At 39.0% G+C, this 12,907-nt stretch overlaps 1 protein-coding gene across 1 annotated transcript; it reads left to right on the forward strand.

The window, feature by feature from the left end:
• Positions 1-11,896, forward strand: si:dkey-91i10.3 (cytochrome P450). Its single transcript, XM_044049951.1, has 9 exons — positions 1-371; positions 1,293-1,483; positions 2,829-3,028; positions 4,447-4,644; positions 6,009-6,172; positions 8,095-8,261; positions 8,459-8,540; positions 8,884-9,084; positions 10,432-11,896. The coding sequence occupies exons 1-9, from the start codon at positions 54-56 to the stop codon at positions 10,552-10,554; spliced, it is 1,644 nt and encodes a 547-aa protein (XP_043905886.1). The 5' UTR covers positions 1-53; the 3' UTR covers positions 10,555-11,896.
• The last annotated feature ends 1,011 nt before the right edge of the window (positions 11,897-12,907 follow it).

Consider the following 12,907-nt stretch of genomic DNA (forward strand, 5'->3'; position numbering starts at 1 on the left):
CTGCATTATAAAAAGGGCCGCTCCGCACTATACACGTCGTCACCACCAGCACCATGTTGAGAAAACGTCTGCTCGACTTCGCTTTGCGACTCAACCGACAACAACTACATGAAGGGATTGACAGGGCGACCGCGGGACTCAAGCCGGTTACTTGTCAGGAAAACCACCTCCACCGCCGGTATGTTTCCACCAACGCAACCGTGGCCGGCACCAACACCAGCACCAGCGCCTGCAGCAACAAACACTCCGCCAACCCGACGGAGGTTCATAACGGAGTGAAACATATGGACGAATTACACGGACCGAGTTTAATGACGAATTTCAACTGGATGTTTTTGAAGGGTTATATGGACAAAACGCACTTAATGCAAGTAAGTAGTCAATGTGTTCATTTTGAATTCTCTATTGCACCAGCTTATCTCATTGAATTAGTATTTTAATGTAAAGGACAGACATCACCAACTTCTATTTATTAGGACGGATAAACAACCATCCCTGAATCAAACGTAACAGTCCACCGCAAAGTAGACTGAAGTGCAATAATATGTGCTTAATACTGCTGAGGTTGGACGCAGTTAGTGTACCAGGTACAAATAAACTGGCCAACAGACTAAAGACACACTTGAACATAACTGAATGTTATGTTTAACTTGTGTAGCCTTATGTGCCACACTGAGAACAGAAACAAATTGAAAACATCTTTATTATGAATAAAAATACAACCTTTCAATATTGCCGGTAGAGAAGAAATAAATACACTTTATATGAACCCAAAAGGTTTATGTATGAAATAAATTTACAAAGTCAAAAACTAAGCTAAACTAAACTAAACTAAACTCACTACAATTTTAGATTGTTTTAGTTAGTTTTGTAAACACACAATTCAGTTTTCAGTTAGTTATCATTTGTAATAACTAGTTTTTATTTTTATTTCGTTAACATAAATGTTTTTTTGTTAGTTTTCATTTTTGTTTTTGTTTTCGTTAACTATAATAACCTTGGTTTGTACGTGTCCATATAATAGTAATACTACATGGGTAGTAATAAGAATAGTCCACATGTTTTAATCCAATGACTTCTAATTCAGCCAGTTATCACAGTACACAGTACAGCATTTAAGCGAGTAACATAGTCAAGTTAAATTCATTTATTGTCACAAACAAATCATCATTAATTGCCCATTCAGATTGTGCAATAACTTTAGCCATTTTTGTTAAGTGTGTTGATTATTTTTCACCCCTCAAGCACATATGACTTGTGATAACCTGTCAACTAATATTATTTATTTAAAGATTGAGCACAAGAAGATCTATGGCCCAATATGGAAATCAAAGTACGGCCCTTTGGTTGTGGTGAACGTGGCCGATGCTGACCTGATACAACAGGTTATGAGGCAGGAGGGGAAATACCCAGTGCGGACGAACATGTTTCACTGGAGGAGGCACAGGGAGGACAGCAACCAGGCCTATGGACCCCTGTCAGAGTGAGTTAACATCTGTTATTGTTGAATTGTTATTTATTGAAATAATAAATTATCGTGCACCAGCAGTAACTTGGAACAGCGTAAACAGTGTAAAAACAGAACTCAAAATCCAACATTAAATTTAACAGCTGAACATTATTATTAATAAGTAGCTTAACTAAGTCAAACACACATTATCTACCGCGCGGAGAACACGCAAACTCCATGCAGAAAGGTCATTGTTCCAACCGGGGCTCGAACCCGGGTCTTCTCACTGCAAGGCGAGAGTGCTAACCACTATACCACTGTGTGGCCCCCAAACATGCATAATAATAAAGATAAATCAAACTTGTTCACTGAAACATCAATGGCAGGTTCTTTCTCATAAAAAACGAGCAGTTTTCCCCTTCGTTGCAATGAATCTGCTAAAGTCAGCTGCTTCGTCTTCTTGTCTCCTTTTATTTTTCTCACAAACTCGGCGTGCTCTTAAGCATGATGCTTTTGGAGGTGCTTGATTAAGTTCACAGCGTTGTATTTTGCTGTGTTACCACCGCCCTTCATAACATTTACCTTGCAGATATTGCAAGTAGGGGCCACATTGGTGGCGTAGTGGTTAGTACTATTGCCTTGCAGCTAAAAGACACAGGTTCATGACCCGGTCGAAACAAGTACCTTTCTGCATGGAAAAGGTCCGGGTTTTCTCCGGGTACTCCGACTTCCTCCCACATTTCAAAAACATGTAGAAGTTAACTGGACACTGTATGTTGCCGTAAACATGTTTATGGGAAGTGATTAAGTCTGACCCGAGATGCCACAACTAAACCACTTGCAAATAAACATTCAAATAGTGAGTTGTCTGACTGAATTAATGTAAAAAAAACCCTGTGTTTGTCCTACTATTTCATGTCATAAAATATCCGCTGATTACATAAGAGCAAACGCCAAAGATCACAGAATTTCATGGACATAAAAACAACAAAGCTGGTGGTGACCTAAGACTTTTGCCGAGAATATGTAAATGTGTGTAAGTGTGTATCTTAAAAACAGCCAAAATGTAAGTGATTAATGATGTGCAAAATCAGAAACTAATAACCTGACTTTCCCTCAGCTTTGTTGAACATGGTTTCCTGCGCATGCATCTTTACTTTTTCAGTCCATCCCAGCTGCTCTTTCAGGTGCACACGTTTGCTGCACACATGACCTCCTCAGCACCAAACAGCACAGTGATTACTTAGTGTTGATTATATTTGAGGGGGAAGTCATTAAAACATTGCATGTTCATTGATTCTGTGTGTAAATGGTTAGATCTGACCCAAACTGGAAAAGAAAGCTAATTTCTTGTCATTAATCGCATTTTTTTTTTTAGGTTTGGGTTCAAGTGGCAGGAAATACGCAGTAACCTGAACCCAAGGCTCATGAAGCCCAAATATGTTACCTCCTACACTGACAGACTGAATGACGTGATAACAGACTACCTCAACAAAATGGACGGGATGAGGGAACCCAATGGCCAGGGAGTGATGGTCAATGACATGGCTGAAGAACTCTACAGATTTGCTTTTGAAGGTCAGCAGAGAATAAACACATGATAATTTTGCAGTATTTGCAGCAACAGATGCCGCAGTGTGGACCTCCCTCACAGTTTGAATGTGAATGGTTTCTGCAGTATTTTCATTTCTGTTAACATTCACAAGAATCATTTGATGTTGTCAAAAATGAAATGTAAATTCCAACAAAAAGGTAAAACACTAGCTGCAAAGAATGTCACAGCGTTACCATAACCCAGCCACAATTTCACATACTAAAATTATAGTCAGGAGTGTTGTTGCCATTATTTTCTTTTTTTAAATTATCACCAGGGACACCACGATACGATTATCACAATATTTAAGTCACAATACGATATTATTCCAATATTGGAAAAATACTGACTATTTGCATAAGGTTTATTGTCGATATGTTTATTTGTAAATGTCGATACTTGGTTTCTCAAAAGCGATATAATATCACAATATTTCACTGTATTGATTTTAGAGCTGAAACAATTACTCGATTAATTGATTATTAATCGATTACTAAATCGTCAGCTATTTTGATAATCGATTAATCGGTTTGAAGCTTTTTTTTACTATTAAAACAAGAATTTCTGATTGTTCTAGCTTCTTAAATGTGAATATTTTCTTCATTTCTTTGCTCCATATAACAAAGAGAAAAAAAGTTAATCATTTTGGTTTATGGACTAAACAAGACATTTGAGAACATCATCATTTCCAGGTGTGTCAAGCACTGATCAACATTTTTTAACGTTTTTGATATTTTATGGACCAAACGATTACTTGATTAATTTTGAAAATAATAGACAGATTTCTCAATTATGAAAATATTCGTTAGTTGCAGCTTTGATTGATCACTTTTGTAGCACCTCTATGTGTTACTTCAATCTCTGTGCTGTGAGGTAAGTGCAGATCTTACAGCTGCCTCTCTGCCTCGTCACAAATTATTTAGCTCACCTCTTTCTGCAGGTGCAGCAGAGCAATTTGTAGAGCAATGACTGCTGACTCTCTTGGCCTGGGGTTGATCCTGCTGTGATCACGTAGGCAGGTTTTAGGCAAATTATATGACCTTTAACCAAAGTCAGTCCCCAAGTGTCGCTTGCTAATTTACGTATGGAAATATGAAAGTACAACCAGTTGATTTTGTTGAAATGTTTTGAACAAGGAAACAGCCTGACTGGTCAGCATCAAATCTCAAAAGATATTTAGCTTATCCATTATGGGCTGTTGTAGAATATGGGGATCCAAAATGGCTCCATTTGTAGAGCTGACAAGAGCTTTGCTATCTCAATGAACTTCAGTGCATACATTTAGCTCCACATGGAAATATAAACAAAAAACTGAAAGTTGCTCGACCTGCTCATGTCCAAATATTTTTAATATGATGGTTTGACGTTAAAATAACTGTCTTTTTTCTCTCTCTTTTTTTAGCCATCTCTTCAGTGTTGTTTGAGAAACGCCTGGGCTGCTTGAGCAGTGTTATACCTGAGGAAACCCAAAAGTTCATCACCTCTGTGGGAGAAACATTTCGTCTCTCTCAATCTGTTATCATCATCCCCATGTTTCTTTGGCCTTATGCACGTCCTTGGAAAGACTTTATAACACACAACAATTACCTCTTTGAATTTGGTAAGCAACATTAATTTCCTCTAACAAATCCCAGTGTTGCATGTTTGAAGCCAACTAGTATTTAATGTATCCCAATATCTGTTTGATTGACAATTTCTTGTATTCTGCATTGTGTGCTTGTTCAAATAGCAAAAATGTATCTCAAACATGGTGGAACACTATTGATGCCCGTGCAAAGCCTGGATAAACGGGCGTCAGGAAAGACATCCAGCATAAAATCTTTGCCCAAATAGTGAAATGGAGTAGGGGTAATCATGTAGGAAGAGAATGTTAAGAGTTTTTCTGGTGTGATGTTGAATGTTTTCAGTGGCCATTCCCCACAAGTTGGTTGTCAGTTAGAAGAGAAGGAGGAGTTCTGGAGTAAGTTGGATGAAGTGGTTGAGAGTGTTCACAGTGGAGAGAAAGTGGTGATTGGAGCAGACTTTAATGGGCATGTTGGTCAAGGGAACAGAGGTAATGAAGAGGTGTTGGGTAAGTATGAGGTCAAGAAGAGGAACGGGGAAGGACAGATGGTCGTGGATTTTGCCAAAAGGATGGAAATGACTGCGGTGAATCATAGGCTGAAGAGTGGAGGAAGGTGCTCACAGGTAGATTATATACTATGCTTAACATGTAATATGAAGGAACGTGGCAAGGCAGCATTTTATAATAGTCTGCAAGATGACTTTGGAAACCAAGAAGAGGACACAAGTGAAGGCAGAGCCAAGGATTAAATGGTGGAAGCTGAATAAGGTAGAGCAGAGTTCAGGGGAGGTAGAAGATGACTGGGAAAGTGCAACTAAAGTGGTGAGGAACAATGTGTTTGGTGTATCATCTGCACAGAGGAAAGAAGACAATCAAACCTGGTGGTGAAATGAGGAAGTACAGTGAAGTATCTGAGAAGAGGATTGGCAAAGAAAAAGTGAAGGAGAGAAGGACAGATGGAGGGGAGCGAGTGCCTCAGGAAATGCAGAGGATTAGTGAGGAGGAAGTGAGCTATGAAGACATCAAAGAGTGGAAAGGCAGTTGGTCCACATGTCATACCTGAGAGAGAGAGAGAAGTGGACTTTTTAACCAGATTGTTAAACACAATCTTGGAGAGGGAGGGAGAGAGAGAATGCCCATCGAATATAGAAGAAGTGGAGTGTACAGATTTTCAAGAACAAGGGCAATGTGCAGTACTGTAGTAAAGATACAGATGACACAGAACCAGTTTTCCTGATGTTGCTTTGTTTTGATTTAGTTTTTACTCCATCCTCTGCTGCTTTCTCCGTAACCGTATTAGTGTCTGTAGATGATCCCTCAAAGTGTGTCTTTCTTCCGTCATGTGGTCAAAACCTGTGAGCTCACTGGTTCTCCTATGATGTTTCTCTTGTGTCCTACAGCTGGAAATATGGTGCAGAGCAAGATTGATGAAATCCAGGAGAAGGCCAACTCCGAGCAGGTCTTGGACAGTGCCTACCTCACACACCTGCTGCTCTCTGATAAGATGACGCCCAAAGGGATTATTGGCAGTATCACTGAAGTCTTGCTGGGAGGAGTCGACACAGTAAGTAGATGCAGCAAATCTTCACTCTGTGTCACACAATTTGTCAGGATATTGGCTTGTTGAAAGAATATATTGGGGTTCAGCAATCGGCTGTGATTTAATGGTCTGAGGATTCAGTTATAATCTGAGCTTTGTGGGGGTTTCAATCAAAGCTAATAGGCTGTGATAAATAAATATATAATAGCCTGACAGGTGACTTCAATGCCCATCACACTGCAGTGGCTCAAACATTTTCAATCAATAGATTTCATAATATTAAATTTATGAAGAAAATATTTCTACTGATGAACTGCTGCTTCTTCCAACTGTAGTGCACTCTCAAAGTTCTCAGCGTTCATATCACACCGCACCGTTGTTCTCACCCATAATAATCTAGTCTCAGCCAATCAACCTGCAGTAAGTCAGATTCCTGATTTCTGAGCTTGTTGGAGGAATTAGATCCGAGCCCCTCTCTCGGTGCACCGCTTATAGCCAGAAAGGGACAAGCAGCAGCAATGACAGCAGCACACAGCACACAGGAACTACCACAACAACCATAACCAGATGACTTCATTCATTCATTCATGGAAAACACCCTTCAAATGCTGTAATCAGATAGTGTAATAACAAAGCAATGAACAATGTTGGTTTTACTTTGTTTGTATATTTGAAAATGAGGACAAACCTGCCGCACTCATTTAACATTTATAGTTTTGCATGCTGTTCTTATATTCACGTCCTTGCCTATCATTTGTTTCAAAATCAAAAACCTTTCAAAATCCCAACAACAAGCGACAGAATTCTCTAAAGAATGCCTTCAATTTTGTAATAAAATTAAAATATCAAAACGACCATAAATTATTAAACCCAAATTGAAATTTTTATTTCATTTTATTTGAATGTCCGGCCCCCAAAGTGTGAAAAATTCTGGTCCTTCCAAAGAAGGGTGAGGGAACATTGCATGGGGCAATGATGTATTTTTAGTGTGCCATACGCTTATTAGGAGCTATTTAAGATTACAAAAGAAAAGTGTAAAAATGCCAGCAAGGTCAGGATTGCTTTGAGAGCTGTGTTTGTACAGTAGAGTAAGTGAGAGGGCGGCGCTGTTGTGTCTGTTGAGAGGCATGGGAGTCGGCGACTTGGAGTAAGTATTAGCCGCTAATGTCTTATGCCTGTGAGAATAAACACATGGCGAGACCCTTCCGCAACACGCTGAGAGTCTGTTTGTCCATCAACTGCCTGTAAAAGTGGTGTGTTAACCACAAGCAGCCACAGCTCTAGCCCTAGATGCAGTAACACCTTTGCTTTCCGACCATGGTCTTTAAGCTAAGGAGGAAAGATAACACCTGCCATGCAGAGCTGTTTTAGGGTGTGATAGCATCTCTTGTCCAATAAAATTTGCCACGAACGACGAATCCATTTGCAGCAGCAGTGAGACTTTTGCAAATGAAAGGTTGTTCAATGTTGAGGACTTCTCTCCACAACTCTCTGCACTGCTAAACTTTGAATGAGCTGGATGCTGATTAATTATTACAAATGGACAGGGAGTTGACAATTAGTGACGAAAGAGCAGGGTACACCAGCCAAATGCTAAATTTAATTGCAACAGCAAGTGCAGTTTGGTGTAGTGGTTAGCGCTCTCGCCTTTGCAGCAAGAAGACCTGGGTCCAAGCCCCGGTTGGAAACAAGGGCCTTACTGCATGGAGTTTGCATGTTCTCCCCATGTGTGCGTGGGTTTTCTCCGGGGTCTCCGGCTTCCTCCCACTGTCCAAAAACATGCAAAATGGGGATTAGGTAAATTGGTCACTCTAAATTGACGATAGGTGTGAGTGTGAGAGTGAATGGTTGCTTGTCTCTATGTGTGGCCCTGCGATGGACTGGCGAACTGTTGCCTGTTGTATGTGTGTTTATGTGACGACATTGTGTGCTTTCCTCTGTTGCAGTCCTCAAACACGCTCGCGTGGTGTCTTTACCACTTGGCAAAACGGCCAGAGATCCAAGAACGGTTATACCAGGAAGTGATAAGCGTTTGCCCTGGAGATGAGATACCAAGAAGTGATGATGTCAGCCGCATGCTTTTCCTCAAGGCCGCCATCAAAGAGACACTACGGTGGGAGAGATTGTCCAATTCTTAGCAATACATTGCGGTTGTAATGTTTTGGTTGAATGTCAATTATTATTTGAACATAAACAAAAACTCAATTAAATGGTAACGGATGTCCCAGATGTTCCGTTAAGTAACATCTGATTTTACTGTACAACTAGAGTACACTTGCTCTGACTCCCACTCTGTTCTGTGGTCACCAGGATGTATCCAGTCGTACCCGGAAATGCCCGTGTCAATGTTGAAAAGGAAATCGTGGTCGGAGGATACAGCTTCCCCAAAGATGTGAGACCATGTGTCAGATGCATATTTCAGACCTGTGGCTTCTTTAACAGAAATAATAGCGATAAAAGCTTTATGTAGCATGTTTCAAGCTTAAGGAAAAAGTACTTTCCAGATAAAAACTGAACACAGAATAAAGGTAATAAATAATAATAATTTAATAAAAATAAAACTCTTTAATCGCAATAAATGTTAATATCATGTTTATGTATTGCACAAACACTAGTTGAGGTAAAACACAAACTAATTGCATTTAAATTTTGTTTTGGTCCGTCCTTGTGTAACAAGAGCCCAATGAACGGTTGTACAGCGCTTTTTGTTTAACGTGTGTTTTCTTCTCTCACAGACGCTATTCCACCTGTGCCATTACGCTACGTCCTATGATGAGAACATATTCCCTGACCCTCACACATTCCAGCCGGAGCGATGGCTCAGAGGAGACAACTACAAGCAACACCCCGTCGCTTCAATTCCATTTGGTTTCGGTGTCCGGGCATGTATTGGCCGACGGGTGGCTGAACTTGAGATGTATCTCTTCTTGTCCAGGGTAAGAAAATCTAACGCTAATGTCACTCTCTGTCTGTCTGCTATTGTGTAAATGAATAACTGGACAATAACAGTATTTTAATAGTAGTAACATTAAATTAACGGAACATATTTAAGCTCATTGTGGCCAGTGTGACTGCTAACAATTACTCAAGGTTGTAAAGAGATAATGAGTGATTAGAAAGTGAAATACATTTGTAATTTTATAAAAACATAATGTCTTTGTAGCTGCTTTACTACAAAGCAGTGTATCATAAATAGGGATGGGAATCGGTCCGATGCTGGTCAAAGTCACTGGAACGGATGTTGGACAGATAAAAATGTAAAATCCAATACAATCCGAAAATCCTATATATCACGTGCTTCACTATGCTCAGAGTGATGTTTGGGCTGTTTATTTTACTTTTTGGGAGAACAGTATTCATTACACAGTTGGAGAATCATGTCTTTGAAACGGCTTCGTACGTTCATAAATGATCTAAAATTACTGATTGGACTGAATTGGACTAATATTGGTATCGGTAGATCCAGTTTTTGATATCGGTATCAGACACAAAAAGAAGTGGTATCGTCCCATCCCTAATCATTAACCATTTAGTAAATGTTTCTGTGTGTGCTTATAATATTTTTAAGGCTTACACCAGTAGAACATTATGTTAAAAGAGTATAAACTTATAACCAAGGACATGCTAATCAGTTCCATATCAGTTAAACAATGCAAAGGGTTTCATGGCTTGTATTTTGAAAAACTAAGACATGGGTCAGAAAGAACACATCTACAGTAGATGTGATTATAGTTTCTGTTTATTCAAAGTCTGCTGGTTTGATCGTCACGGTGCTCAAGTGTCATTAAATTAAGTAAGTAGGTCGTATGAAAAAACAGTTTTTATACGTTTTATTATTATTTTGTTTGTTAGTTTTTGTTTTAACTTTTTTTTGGTTATTTATTTATTCATTCATCATTTTTTTCTTTTTTTGTACCTCAGTGAGTGACTGTTAAGTTGAACCTCTTTTTTCATTCCCAGGAAATCACTCTGATTTTTCTTTTTTTTTTAGCTAGATTCTGAGAATAGTATTGACCGATAGTAACTTTAAAAGGTAGAGCAGAGTGCAAACTGCTGCTCCGTGGTTTGTCTTGGCACTGGGATAACACGAACCACCAAACACTTGTCTGAATGTGGTCTCAACAGTCCAGACAAAAACAACCACACAGTTACTGGTAATCATTGAGTGGAAATAAGCTGTCTGGACACTCATGGCTCACACTAATAGAACATCCTGCTATAAGCACAACTGTACTTGTTTTTTTTCCCCTCTCCTTATATTCTCTCTCTCTTTTATTTTGAAGCTGTTGAAGCGCTTCGAGGTGAGACCAGATCCTGCTGGAAAGACTGTGACCGCCATCTGCAGAACCTTGCTTTGTCCTGGTCAACCAATTCGTTTGCAGTTTGTGGACAGACGAGTCAAGTAGGAGGGGTCGAGAGTGGCAGCTTTTCTCTGAGCCTTCTTAGTATTCACCTGGTGCTGCCCTCCAAGCTCTGCTTTGTACAGAGCTCACGTCAAGAGAATGAGCTGGATCAACGAAGCAAAGCTGTGGCTATTTAGCCAAAAATATGATCATGTATTTACAGAAATTAAGTATGTGTAGGATTTTTAAAATATTTATTTGTCCAAGTACTAACACAATATTTTATATACGTTCCACTGTTTTAGCCGTTCCCCAAACTTTGAGTTTGAGTGATGTTAGTTTCCCCAACATGAAACTACATAAACAGTCTTTTAAAAAGTACATGACTTTGTACCCCGCGACCCTCATGTGGAGGATAAAGTCGCAATTTTCTCGAAAAGAAAAGCTGAAGTTTAGTAATTAAGCTGAAATCTTTCTGTATTTTGCTGCTCAAGTTGCTTAAAGTGGTGACATGTCGGCATTCGGACCTTCATACAGGTCTGAAACATTGTGACCTTTATATCACATATACCACATGGATCACGCCCCCACTTGACACATGTGCAACAATCACAACAATGAAATTCCACCAGCTTTATTTTTTTCATCAGTTTTTGTTCTTCAATGTTGGTGTGTGTTCATTTTCCCCTGATTATGTAACAATCGACACAACCAAGACAGTTGTCTGATGCCTGTGTTTAATAACTTAATAACTACAAACTCTGGCTATGTAAACTTGTGTCCTTGCTCTGTGTAGCATTGCTGCTTTGCATTGTTGTTGTTATTTACATGTGGATTTTATGCTATGGAAAAAAAAACAGATTTTTGTGAAGTTAACACATGAAAACAAGATGTTGCAATGGACCTTGCCAAGTCATTCCAGTTTGATCTTCTTAGCTGTTTTTCACTCTATAATGCTGTTAAAAAATTAAAAAAAGTGGGTCCTCTTTTTTTTAACCCATTTCAAAACTGTATGAATACCATATGTTATACAGAGTAGTAGTGCATTAACCAGTTAAGCAACTTTTAGCAGCACTAAAAGAGCAAATACAGAGCAAATATGGATCTGAGGCTCCATAAATATTGGTTCACTTCCTAAAGTGTGTTGATGCTGACTGGAAGACACTGTAAAATGTTTAATTCAAGTGTTTTTTGTTTGATTTCCCAATATGCTGTGCAGACATTGTCAGCATTCTGCTATACAGATACTGGACTAGTGCTGCCCTCTTCCGGACTGTTATGAGACTACATCATTTCCCCATTTGTCTACTGTATCAAAACACACAAGCAGTCATTTTAAATGCAATGATCACTTGATAATTAACAGAGGCTTTATTGCTGGTGAGATTAAAACACTTGGAACCACGATGTGAGATTTATCTTCATGTGTACATTCAATATTCAATGATTCTGTCTCAGAATTCCTTAATCTTTGACTATATCACAGTACATTGCTGTATGATAAGTAGTTCACAGAGGCTCACAGGTTGTTCAAATTGCTTGAAATGTTGCATTACTGCCTTCTTCTCTTCTCTTAGCAGTCACCTTCACAGAGGTGTTGACATTTCTATGGCCATAAACTCTGCACAAGCAACATTAAATCTTAATTTTCCAACAGGTTTACACTATTGTGATTACAGTATTTGTCATGCAAGACAACATTGAACTCGTATATAAAAAAATTGACATGAAAAATGTAAGCGAATGACAAATCTGTCTGAGTGAAAGGATAAGGCACAGGAATTGAGTGACACCACCATTAGTGAGTCAAAAACGATTAGCTTAAGATTAACTTGTTGGAACAAGTCAGGATTGACATTATGTTATATTTAGGTCACTATCATTATGACACTGCCTATGACTTAACTGAAACTGCTTCCTTTGCTTTGTGTTCTGTGGGAGATTTCAGTACCAGATGGAAAGACACGTAAATTGGACATGGTTGCTTTGGTGGCTTCCACTGCAAATATTTCACAATAAAAGTTTTGATGGAAACTGAAAAGCTAGAGTGCTTTTACTTTGGAACTGGAACAGGACGCAATCTGTGATGCACATGGTGAAACATGGGTGCTGATTTAGGCGGGAAGTCTCCTCTTAAGAGGAGCTGAGTGAGCCACAATCAGAGATGTCAATTATATGTGGGCCAACACTTACTATCATATCACAGTGTAAACATCTCCTCTTCCTTCAAACACAGCATATGTGGCTGAGGCACAGAATACTAAATAATACAGCAATATTTAGTGAATAGTAATAATAAGAAATTCAGGTGTAATTATTGCATTAGCAAATGTATTACAGTCGACATTTAATTACATATATACGCTTGTCTGGTGGTTTGATTTCAGTTGCCAACTTTGTAATTTACTTAATTTTA

The sequence above is a fragment of the Solea senegalensis genome, linkage group LG2 (assembly GCF_019176455.1).
Source record: "Solea senegalensis isolate Sse05_10M linkage group LG2, IFAPA_SoseM_1, whole genome shotgun sequence".
Taxonomy (NCBI): domain Eukaryota; kingdom Metazoa; phylum Chordata; class Actinopteri; order Pleuronectiformes; family Soleidae; genus Solea; species Solea senegalensis.